The 12641-nt window shown below is 43.0% G+C and overlaps 1 protein-coding gene across 10 annotated transcripts in view; it reads left to right on the top strand.

Moving 5' to 3' along the window:
• The first annotated feature begins 6252 nt into the window (after positions 1-6252).
• The window catches only part of CFAP92 (cilia and flagella associated protein 92 (putative)), a 332392-nt gene continuing 326003 nt past the window's right edge, over positions 6253-12641 (top strand). For 3 of the 10 annotated variants that reach the window (XM_083489177.1, XM_083489175.1, XM_083489179.1), the window contains exons 1-3: positions 6258-7133; positions 9571-9830; positions 10765-10958. In XM_083489177.1, the coding sequence (XP_083345303.1) occupies positions 7108-7133; positions 9571-9830; positions 10765-10958 (480 nt within the window). In that variant the 5' untranslated portion in view covers positions 6258-7107. Of the gene's footprint in view, positions 7134-9570; positions 9835-10764; positions 10959-12641 lie in introns of all 10 variants that reach the window. The other 7 variants (XR_014522460.1, XR_014522461.1, XM_083489180.1 and 4 more) reach the window with 4 other exon arrangements.

Below are 12641 nucleotides of genomic sequence, written 5' to 3' on the forward strand. Positions count from 1 at the left end.
TATTCCTTTGTTTAATAATTAAATATGAAAAGGAAAAATAAGTAGAAAAGCCTCACTGATTTTAATTTTTCCACCAAATACTGTGCAAAGTTACATCTGTTTTTCTGCATTTGTCGACTAAATGGCTCTCAGGCAAGAATTACAGCAGAAGGATCCTGGGGGGGCAGATGTTGAAACAATTACATTTGGTTTGTCTCAGCTATTTTAAATAGTAAAATGTCCCCAAGTGGAGATAATTGATTTAAAGACTAACAAAATCTTTACCAGGCGATAAAAGTGTCAGCGTAAATTTTACCACAACACCTGCAGTTTCCACATGAGTGGTGATTGAGTTTCTTGGTTGCTTCTCTCACTGGAACAAAGGCATTAAAATGGTGTTGAAGGACACTGGGCTTTTGTTGAACTGCTAACTGCCCATCTGCTGGTCTTTTGATTTAAAAGAATAGAGGATGAATAATTTGAAGGTAAATCTTTTACTTTTTATTCAGTGTGATAAAAAGGAAAAGTGTAGGTCAACATGATGACAATCCATAATTAAATAAACTGATACAGCCTTTTGAGATACAATACATTCTCTGTCCTTCTTTCCCCTTATTTCTAGGGCATGAGATTCCATTCCATAACACGATTATTCTGTAATTGAAATAATTCAGCACAATGCAGACAATATAACTGCATAGCATACAGGTCACTGCTCCAACAAAACTGGAAAACTCAAATCTCTAGTTGACGTTTTCCTTAGGAACCATTACTAGATCATGCAGTACCTGAAATGAGGATACAACACTTCTAGGGCTAACGTCTCTTATCAAGAAGAATTTGCTGTATCAGACAATGACAGCAAATTTTACCACAGCAATGATAAACCTAGACAGCATCTTAAAAACCAGAGACATCACCTTGCCAACAAAGGTCCATATAGTTAAAGCCATGGGTTTTCCCAGTAGTGATGTATGGAAGTGAGAGCTGGACCATAAAGAAGGCTGATCGCCAAAGAATTGATGCTTTTGAATTATGGTGCTGGAGGAGACTCTTGAGAGTCCCATGGACTGCAAGAAGATCAAACCTCTCCATTCTTAAGGAAATCAGCCCTGAGGGCTCACTGGAAGGACAGATCGTGAAGCTGAGGCTCCAATACTTTGGCCACCTCATGAGAAGAGAAGACTCCCTGGAAAGGACTCTGATGTTGGGAAAGATGGAGGGCACAAGGAGAAGGGGACAACAGAGGACAGTGTTCGCAAAGCTACCAACATAAGTTTGACCAAACTGTGGGAGGCAGTGGAAGACAGGAGTGCCTGGTGTGCTCTGGTCCATGGGGTCATGAAGAGTCGGACACGACTAAACGACTAAACAACAACAGACAATTGTTTAGCAGTGCAATTTTGGCTATGTCTGCTCAGAAGTTAGCCCCATTTAATTAAATAGGACTTACTCCCAGGTTTAGGATTGCATCCTGCTGAGAGTATATCCACTGAAATCAGTGTTAGTCACCTTCAGTCTCATTAATTTCAATGCGGATTCCTCAAAGCATGTAACTCATTGGTCAGAGAACCCACACTGTGACTTTCAGAATTTGGACAGCAGAATTGGTAAAGTCTACACTAATTTTACAGGTGGCAAATCACCACTTGGTGTGTTTGTTCATGTAGCCAAATGAAGGCCGGTGCCATGGTGGTCACTTGCAATTGATGCTGTGTGCATGCTGTTCCTTCACATGTGAAGCTGGTCTCTAGGCTCCACATGGTTCAGATGATTTAAAGAATCATGCTATGCACAACTATCTGCAAGGAGGAGGATGTGCCAAATAGCATGGGAAGCAAGCCACCTCATATAACACTGACCTATGTGTAGAGATGCCAGCCTGCTGAAATCTACCCAGTGATAGCTAGTTGAGGTGAGATTTAAGAATCCAAGTCCAGTATCAATGCTTATATCTATGTATCTACATGTATTTACATATACAGTGGTACTTTGCGTTAAGTACTTAATTCGTTCTGGAAGTCTGTTCTTAACCTGAAACTGTTCTTAACCTGAAGCACCACTTTAGCTAATGGGGCCTCCCGCTGCCGCCGCACCGCCGGAGCACGATTTCTGTTCTCATCCTGAAGCAAAGTTCTTAACCCGAGGTACTATTTCTGGGTTAGCGGAGCCTGTAACCTGAAGCGTATGTAACCTGAAGTGTCTGTAACCCGAGGTACCACTGTAGCTACTTAAAGCTACATAGCCTTGCAAGTACTTCTAGATCCATTGCAGTGGTACCCTGGTTCTCAAACACCTTGGTTCCCAAACGCAGAAAACCCAGAAGTAAGTGTTCCAGTTTCAGAACATTTTTCGGAAGCCGAACGTCCGATGCAGTTGTTGGCTATTGTCTCCGGGGCGCCTGCACCAATCAGAAGTTGCGCCTTGGTTTTTGAACATTTGGGAAGTCAAACGGACTTCCGGAATGGATTGTTTGGCACTTTTGCTTTTGCTATTTATTTTGCGTTTTTGTTTTTGAGGCTTTTTCAGTTAAATTGTTTTTCTGACTGTGTGGAAGCCAGTTCAGCTACTGATTGATTGACTGTGTGACTGCAGAAATGGATAAAAGCCTCCAAACAATGACTATCATCAGTGTAGGTAAGAAAGAAATAATAATTTATTTTTTTATCATCTACAATACTGTCTTATTTATTTTATAGCACAGTAGATTGATTATAGCTTTCATTTTATGGATCAATGGTCTTGTTAGATAGTAAAATTATTCTTAAATTGCTGTTTTAGGGGTTGTTTTTAAAAGTCTGGAACAGATTAATATAGTTTGCATTACTTTCTATGGGAAAGCATGCCTTGGTTTTGGAACGCTTTGGTTTTGGAACGGACTTCCGGAATGGATTAATTCTGAGAACCAAGGTATCTCTTTTGATGGGGCAGGTTCTGTAAGACCTGTTTTTTATTTGTATGGAGGTGGGTTTTGGGGGGCGGTTATTGGTTTGTTTGTTGTAATTAGTTTTAGTGTTTATACTGTGTAGTATGCTGCTTTGAGTCACATTTGTGAGCAGAGGACTAATAAAGACTAATAAATTGTCCCAGCACATATTAGCTGCATCAAATCCCCTTTCCTGAACAATTTAAAAACACATTAACCACACAGAGTCACATAGTTATGGGCTTTTGAGCCTTTCTTGTGCTGCAGTCCTTTACTTGTTTACTGATAAGTAAGTTTAATAGGGTTTACTCCCAGGTAAGTGGGAACAAGACTGCAGTATTATTGTGTAGAAAGGTGGCCAAGCCATGTGACTCCCTACAGACCTGTTGAGAGTAGGACTGAGTAACACAAAGGTAAAATACCACCAGTTCATCAACACCATTTAGCTGCTGTGAAGGTTTCTGCTATTGCTAGCTAGAGTGCCACTTCTCTGCTGTGGAAATGTTTTGCAATAATTATTACAATATGACAGCTGGTGTCAAACAATGTGATGATACTAGAATGTTGTAAAAGCAACTGCAGATAAACAATCTGCTTATGTGGAAACAAATGAAAATAACTGTATTGTAGGGGATTAAGAAGCTGCATCTAGGAAGCTGTAGCTGAAAATCTTGACATTAAAGAACTTGCATTAAATAAATCTGTCTGTTACCAGGCTTATTTTAAAAAGACGGATTCTGCCTGATGTGCAGCAGAACTAAGATGTGGCTTCAAGACCAGTAGCTACAGGAGACAATGGATTCCTTTTCTCCATCAATAGGATTCAGGTTTTACCATCAGTGACTTAGCCACACAAATACTACTAAGCTCTTGAAATCACCAATACGGTTGAAAGACAGACACACTGAAAGTTAAAGTCCATTATTTATGGCTTTAACTAATCTATAGCTATAATATACATACGCTTCCCAACAGACAGGCTGCTTGATATCAGGAAGGGAATCTGACTCCTTCAACTCTTCTTCCAAAGAGCTGAGGACTATGTACACAGTTGTCCCACCAACTGTATCCTCACAGCAAACTTATGAGGTAGGGTAGGCAGAGAGTGAACAGATCAAGAACATCCAGTGACCTTTTTGGCTGAGGGGGGATTTGAACCTGGGTCTCCCCTGTCCATCTCCAATATTCTAACCACTATACCACACTGGCAAGGTAGGCTTTCAGGGTTTCTGTACCTTCTTAGTAACAGATGGGTTGCATAGAAAGGTCTCTCCACCAACCTGTTGTTTCCAGGTAGTTATGTCTTTTCCCCTAGAAACTGATACGCTGATGGGGGGGGGGCAACTGCAATGTAGGCAACTCTACTGGAGCTTGCTTTAGTCGCTGGCTAAATAGTATTTCCTACATTGTTTGTTCCTTTGTCCAGGGTCACTTTGTTCATTTTGCTTCAGATTCTGTGCATTGTCTTTCATCCACCACTCTTGAGTTCACAGTAATCAACAGCATCTGGCATTCCTATCCACAAAGAGCAAATAAAGAGACTTTGAGCCTCTTGATCTGCTTATTTACCCCCTTGCCAATTTGCTGGTACATTGTGCAACTTAGAATCGTTTTGTCTATCTAGTCAAACCATAGATCTCAGTGGATTTACATGGTGGTCTGTCAGCATCAAGGACCGCAGTATCTTGTTTACACAAGAAGACATAAACCAGGGCTGTACTGTATGTCGTAATCCAGTAGTAATGTCATTCAGTCTCTGAGAGCCGGCCACCATGTTGTATTTATTATAGGTTTGCATGGCCATGTTTGTTTCTTTCAAGTCCTTTGAACAACAGTTCATGGAATTGCTAAGCTGTTTGTGATTGACAATGCTTGTATTATGGAAAAGCCACATAAGAAGGGTCACCCACTACTTTTCTAGCTCCTTCCATGGGCGTAGCCAAGGGGTGGCAGGGAGGGGGCAGCTGCCCCCCTAAATCAATCAAAATGCACAGCTGAGTTTCTGTCCCCCTTAAGAAAAATCCTGACCACGCCCATGGCTCCTTCTCATTTTCCCTTAATTCAGCCAAAGATGCTGTAGGAAGGCTGATGTTTTTGACGTCTGGGGGCAGGGGTAAGGAGTGAAGGAGGAAAGTCCTTTTGCAAGCAGAAGTCCTTCTGCAGGGCTTTCACTGATGGATTATGTTAGGTGAATCCCACTCTCTGTTATGTTTCTTAAGTAATCTGCATAACTCAGTATCCCTTCTTTCAAGAATTTAATGCAAGAGCAAAGCCTTCCCATTGTATGACTCATTTTCCATGCACTAGATACCAAAAAGAACTGGTGTTCATCATACCATTAACAGCTGGGATTCTTCTCCAATCTCATAACCCCTTACGCAGGATTTGGCAGATTTTGTATCCAGATGGGAATAACGTGATAGAATCAAAAGGGGTGTGTATGATGGGTGTTGACTGTACTCTCTGGCTCATAGTCGAGACAATGTTCTAGCCAGGCCTGTATGTAAGTGTTCAAAAAGTTCAACACAGTGAGTTAAAAGAGCTTAATTACTACAGCAAGGCTGATCTTAGCAAAAAAAACTAGAAGCAAAAGAAAAAGTCAGGTTAATAATGTTCCAAATGTTACCTATATAATAAGATAGCTTGTGATAGATAAAGATATTGATATGCACTTTTCTCTTATGAGTGATAAGTGGAGTGTTTGGTTTCCTTTTAGAGTACATTGGATACTGGCATCTTTGCAATACAGTGGCACCTCGGGTTACATACGCTTCAGGTTACATACATTTCAGGTTACAGACTAAGCCAGAAATAGTACCTCGGGTTTGCTTCAGGATGAGAACAGAAATTGTGCTCCGGCAGCGCAGCGGCAGCAGGATGCCCCATTAGCTAAAGTGGTGTTTCAGGTTAAGAACAGTTTCAGGTTAAGAATGGACCTCCGGAACGAATTAAGTACGTAACCAGAGGTACCACTGTATTTACTTACAAGTATGCAAGCAGAGCATGCTGTCAGCAGGCAGCAGATCCCCAGAGAACTTGTGTAACCTCCACCAAAGGCATACCTTTTCAAACTAAGGCCAGGCTGAAATGTTCATCTCTCCCTGCCCCTCCCTCAAGCTGCAGGGGAGCCACCGACTCCAAATTCTGATGCATATATAATATCAAGAAGGATGTCTGGCAATCAAGAAACCATCGTTACCCAGCAATGAGCCTGTCAAAGCAAGTCACCCAGGAGGCTTAACATCATTATCTTTGCAGCCATTTTACCTTTCTTGGATTGTGGCCCATCATGAGCAGTACTACTCATGATGGGAGAGGCCCTCCTCTCCCCACCCCCCACAATCTGTCACACACTGGCTTATAATCTAAAATGGTTTATAGTTTAAGATTTGCTGCACCCAGGGGTTAAAAGGTCTGGCACCCACAAACTGATGACACTATGCAGGAGTGCCAGCTTGACCCTGTGACCATGGGTGGCTGTGGGTGCCATGCAGTGTGCATGGCCCTGGCACTGAAATTTGTGGGGAACGGCATATTTGGTGACATCATATATACATTGCGTTGCTATGGTGTCATTGGCAGCTCCACCAAGTAACATGCTTTCACATCATAAGCATGTGTATGTCCCAGTTCTGTGGGGTTTCCTAGTGTTCTCTCAGCAGTCTTGAACATTCATGAGCGTCGTTTGGAACGCGTCCGTTGCACGTGGAACTACGCAGGGCAGCCTTTTAGCAACGCGTCTGCAACATCCCAGGCCGCTGCGTGAGGTCGTGCTTTTCGTGTTGCCTGCGGGCTGGCTCCCGCCGTTTTGCGCCCCTTTCCTCGGGACCCTCCTCGGGCTCCCAGCGCTCCTTCCTCGCTGGCGTCTGCACGACTTACTCTGCTCCCCTCGGGGTTTACCCACAGCTGTTGCCTCTGCAAACAGCGGTCTTCCGGGCAAAGCCTCTTGCGGCCGAGCAAACGAATGCCTTAGCAACTTGTGCTTTTCTCGGGATCCCTACGCCGAGGATCGTCAACCAAAGCGGACGACGAGCACGCGGGGCAGCTCTTTTGCGGCGCTGGAAGGGGCGGGAGTGGGACTTCTTTTCAGAGTGGCGGATGGAGATGGAATGCAGAACGCCCACGCCTAAGCCGCGTTTACTTTTGTCGGTGTTGCCGCGCGCCTGCAGGCCAGAGCGAGTTTCTTACCCGAGGTTGGCGGGATGGCTCGGGACACTAGTCGGGCGAGGTAAACGCGGGGACTCTTGTGTTGTCCTAGGGGACAAAAGGGGGAAGGGCAGAGAGGTTTTTTTTTTTTTTTTTTTAGTATTTAGGGTTTTTAAAACACCTCTTTGTGGAGTTTGAGGATAAGTTCCCCTGCAGAGGGCCTGGAAACGAGAAACTTGATTGTGCACATAGTGTGATTTCTTGAAGGAGAGAAAGCGTGTGTTTCTGAATATGAGTGTATTGAGGATGTGTTGTGCTTTAACCTTCATCTTTGATGGCCACACTAATGAGTGCCAAGCTGAAACAGCAGCTAATCATTTGATTTGTTGGGACAAGCCCAGTACTCTGGGTTCTCTATCTGTGAGGTAGTGGCTGGATTGCCAACACATACATTCAGACTCCCTGAAAGTGCACCTCCATATTGTAGTGCAACAGGCACCAGCTGACATTCACACTTAGGCATGATTACCGTAGATGACAACCCACCTATTTGGGGGGAGGTAGCCAATATAGTGCCCTGCAAAGGTGTTGCACTGCAACTCCCACCAGCACAGTCAGTGATTGGGGGGTTAGGTGATGTAATCCAAAACTTCAGGGTCTGCCTACCTTGGTCCGAAGGGCACCATGTTGGCTACTCTTGGTTTATATGTGGACATGGTGGTGGTTCACACATACATACTAATAACCAAGAAATGGCTTGCCTGGAAATCTTTTTTCTACTTTGGAGTCCTCAATTCCAGTCAAGCTTTTTGTTGTTGTTGCAGATGTACAGATTCTTCTCTGTTGTCGATGTGCTTTTTCAGCTTCGAACACTTGTAGCATTTGCCTGCCATCGCCCCTGCCAACAGGTGGTATGCAAGGTTGCAAGGCAGATGCTGCTTTACAGGCTAGTGGCTGTACATCTGATAAAGAGCTTTTAGATATTGCGTTCACCACTTGTAGCTTCCACAGGAGACAAAGCTACAGATGGGGGTAGCACCTAAATCAGTCTTCCAAATGGCAAAGCTGAGCAGATGTCTGTGCTCTCTCCGCCCCATACATTTAATGTGGTACTAATTCTCCCATCTAACTAGGCAGTGTTATTTGCCTAGTTTGCATATTGGGAGTGTGATGGTTTCGGTTTTAAATTAGGCAATGTGTTTATTGTGTGTTGAATGCACACGGTGGGAAAGCTAAGTACGATACAGCCATGGGAATCATGTACATGACACCCTTTTGGGTGTAGTGGGGACTGTGAAAGGAAGCTTGCTTTTATATGCACATTTCCATCATTGGTTTGGGGTGCTCAGCCATTGGTTATTCCATGTTATTTCTTTTGCCTGTGACTGCCTGGGTGTTCGTTTTCCCACCCACCCATTTCCCCTTCAATTCAGCTTCCACAGATCTTGTGGGAGAAGTGATAAGTCTTCATCAGATTGGCACATTGCTCAGTCAACATTAGAGAGGGTGGAGGAGCATAGTGATTAATTGTAAGCTATGAGGCACGAAGTCCTAGTGTCAAATCTCAGCTCATTCTGAAAGCAGCCTTAAGCAAACTCCCTCTCTTAGCTTTAGTGTTCCGTGTGCAATATTTTGTTTACTGTTGGTTACATTTCTGCTCCTTCCTTCCTTCCTGGAACTCAAGGTGGTGGTGGTCAGAGGGTTATCAGGTGTTCTCTTAAGATCAGGCCTAGACCAGCTTAGCTTCAGAAGGCTTGCCCTTGGATCTGTGGGACTAACTCTGGTGTATCTTACTGCAACATTTCCATTCTAGCCCACATAAATGTTTGCTAGATGGCCAGAATGCCCACCTATAAATATTGGCCATTTCTGGTATGTTTATAGCCTTGGAGAAGAAAATAATTATCTACCAAATTACAAATGCTTTCCTTTTTGGCTGCCAGGAGGCAATTGTTGCTTGCCACAGGTGACCAGATGAGTGGCTATTTATAATTCTACTTTACAAGTTTAAGGATAACTAACCGGTGGCTGAATCACATGCTAATTGGTTTCTCATCTCATCACTCAGTTGGTTATAATCTCTTGAGCCCCAGCTGAATGTGTGAGCACAGAAATAACAATGTGCCTGAGATAGTCTTGTTAGATTTGGCAATTTCAGGTGTGCAACTCATCACTTGATGTTGTGGCTATCAAGTGATGATTATGCATATGTGAATTTGCACTTTCATAATGTATCTGAAGTATTTGAAGTGCTTAAGAAAAGCATTGTATAAATTACAATCGTACCTTGGTTCTTGAACGTAATTCATTTCCAGAAGTCCATTCGACTTCCGATAACATTCAGAAACCAAGGCACAGCTTCCGATTGGCTGCAGGAGCTTTCTGCTCTCAATTAGAAGCTGTATCTGACGTTCTGCTTCCAAAAAATGTTCGCAAACCGGAACACTCAATTCTGGGAACTAAAACAAAACAGAAGGAATTGGAAGTCCAAAGAACTAATAATTTTAATTATATCACAGGATGGCAAGTAGACTGCCAGATGTTGAGGAGCAAGATGAGGATGAGTGTGAGCCAGTTGAGTCAAAAGGGTCAGATAACACCGTGCGTTCGGACAGCACCTTTGGAACTGAAAGCCCAGAGGCAGGTGAGGGTGGTCACCCTACCCCTGAAGATGAAAGCACAACATGCTCTCAATCCATGAGAAGTGAAGGGCTTGATTCTGAGCACCGGATTAACTGCACATTCTCAGTCTCACTGGCTGTTCCAGTTGTAGCTCCAAGTAGGTAAATTGCATTTATCAGTCCTTTTCATTCCTTTCAGAAGATGTTGTCCCAAAATATTAAGGAGAACGTTGCCCCTCACCCCAAAAAACTGTTTCATCCCCCCCAATAGTTATGTAAAACCCTTATTCTGCATTGCCCAATGGTTACATTGCTGGTTGTCTCACAGTTGGTAGTGATGCAGAGTACCTACTATTTTTGAGTTCTTGTCAGTGCCCACACGTTGGCATATTGTGTGACTGGGCTGATTGCCCCAAGTCTTGTATATTTGTGAGCCTGAAACTGGCATAATTTTTAGTTCATGTGTTCTCTTGTCTTAATAGTTTAAGGTGTGGATCCCTCCATTATGGAGCATCATGCTCTGTTAACACCTTCCTGGGCCTGATTTGGCCCTTTGTAGCTGGCCACTCTCTTGTTCCTTTAGCATCTTCCAATAGTGTGGGCTTCCTTACACATTCTCACAGTCAAAGTACCACAAGACTGTTGTTTTTCAGCAACATGCTTAACATGTTTTCCCTCTGGAAAGGAAAAATTAGGTTAGGCTTGTGGCTGGTGTAGATAAATACTTTATATTGGAATGGTTTTTGCTAACTCTTGAAGTTTGAAGAATTGGGAAAGATTATCGTGTATCATGCCTACAGAATTTAGGAACTAATGCTCCTGCTCAGCTTGGGAACTACCTTTGAGAAAGGATTTTGGGAAGAGAGTTACTGGTTTTGCCAGGGAGCTAAACTGAATGTACAACTTCCACTAGAAATGAAGGCCAGATCCTAGCAGGGACCCCAACAGCTCTGCCGAACATGTGTGTGTTCATATGTGTGTGAGAAAAATAAGATTCTTGGAAAGATTTGTTTACATAAAATGTGGAAAATGGTATTTTGTAACAGTTGGATTCTCTTCCCACTTCCAATTTCTCTTGGGGTATTTTTCTAGCAAATAAGCCTGCGATGGCCTCTAGACAAGATATTTCAAGAACAGCATCTAAAATGAGAGACATGTATATTCCAAAAATGCATCGTTTTTATCATATTGAATATTTTCTTCTGCCCGATGATGTTGAACCCCGAAAATTAGATTTGGTGCTATTTGGTCCAGTGGCTAAACTGTTTCTGGAATCAGAATCTAAGGTAAGAAGAACAAGCAACATTTACTAATATTACTGAAATCTGAGGAAAGGGGTTACTGCATAGCAATTTAATCCTATATGGTTGGTCTCCTTAGATTCCAGATTGGTTTCAAAGGATTTTTGAAATACTTGCTCTGTCTTCTTCTGAGGTTTCTATAAAACAACTTATAACAAACATTTATGTACAAAATACTGCCCTGATTGTCAGTAGATAATTCCGAAAGTTATTTTCTTTGTCTCCAGCTTCAGTACATATGAGAATAACCTGGACTATATCTTATCAGGTGAACCTAGCATCTGTTCCCATGTGTCTCTTCTGAATCTGTTTCCCACTAACTTCAGGGGGTTTAGTAGATCCAGGTCACTTATTGTTGACTAGATTTCAGCTAGTTTCAGAAACTTGGCTCAGTGGTAAAGCACATGATCTGCATGCAGAAAGTTCCAGGTAGTTTCCCTGGTATCTTTACTTGAGACCCTGGAAAGCCACCTGTGACCCTCCACATGTTGTTGACTCAAATTCCCAGCAGCCCTAGCTAGCATAGCAGCCAGTGGCAAGGGCTGAATTCCAGCAACATCTAGAGACCACAGGTTCCCACTCCCTGGGCTAGATAGGCTACATAGACAAATATTTGCTCCTGGCATCAGACAGCGTCCTATGTTACTGTTGATATGCAGCGAGAGGAGATTATGATTTGTTTCTTGAAAAGTTCAGCTGTGTTTGTTTGTTACACATCTTTCCTACTCCTCCTTCAGGAAGCTTAGGGCGTCTTATATAAGAGTCACTCAGCCCCTGAACAGGCAGAAACCTGACACAGCCTTCACAAGCCACTTCCTGGCCTGTTCTCTAGTTTTAAGTCCTGTTTTTCAGCTGGAACATGTGCAAGTAATCTATGGATTCTGAAGAAGTTAGATACCAACATAGCAATTTAAGCAGCTTTAGAAATAATAGCCATTAATTTCAAACAGTGCTTTTCCACGCTGATACAAATGGTATTCTGATTTTGGAGTGTCTGTATACTTAGGCAAGGACTGAACTCCGTTGAGCAGCCTTCATCAACCTGGTGCTTTCCAGGTGTTTAGGACTACGATTTTCATCTGCCCCAGCTGGCACAGGGCTCATAGGTGTTTTAGTACAAAGCATATGAAGGGCATCTGGTTGGGGAGGCTGCTGCCAATTATTCAATTATTCTGCAGTTTTAAAGCATAACTATATTCCCCGTAACATTTATGCCAGGCAACCCCAAACTCGGCCCTCCAGATGTTTTGGGAGTACAACTCCCATCATCCCTAGCTAACAGGACCAGTGGTTGGGGATGTTGTCCCAAAACATCTGGAGGGCTGAGTTTGGGGATGCCTGATTTATGCAGTCATCCTATTCATATGAAATTTGGGAAGGGGGAGCTGCTTGCTGTGTGGTTTACAGACTACTCGGCTCAGAATAAGAATCACAGAGCTACCACAGCCTGAACAATTGGAGTAAAAGTAGTGACACCCCCCCCCCCGTTTCTAAACCCACACAGTTTCCAAACATTTTTCTAGTAAATAAAACAAAGTTTTTAGATTGAAGGTTGAAATTATTTTGAAAAAGTAAGTATTCTTGTCAAGTACATCTTTTGTTGGTAACTTGCTGTGTCTGCTTGGCTTTTAGGAGGCTTAATCTTTCTGATTTCACACAGGAAAAGAT

Source organism: Podarcis liolepis (assembly GCF_965112155.1).
Source record: "Podarcis liolepis genome assembly, chromosome: 2".
NCBI lineage: Eukaryota > Metazoa > Chordata > Lepidosauria > Squamata > Lacertidae > Podarcis > Podarcis liolepis.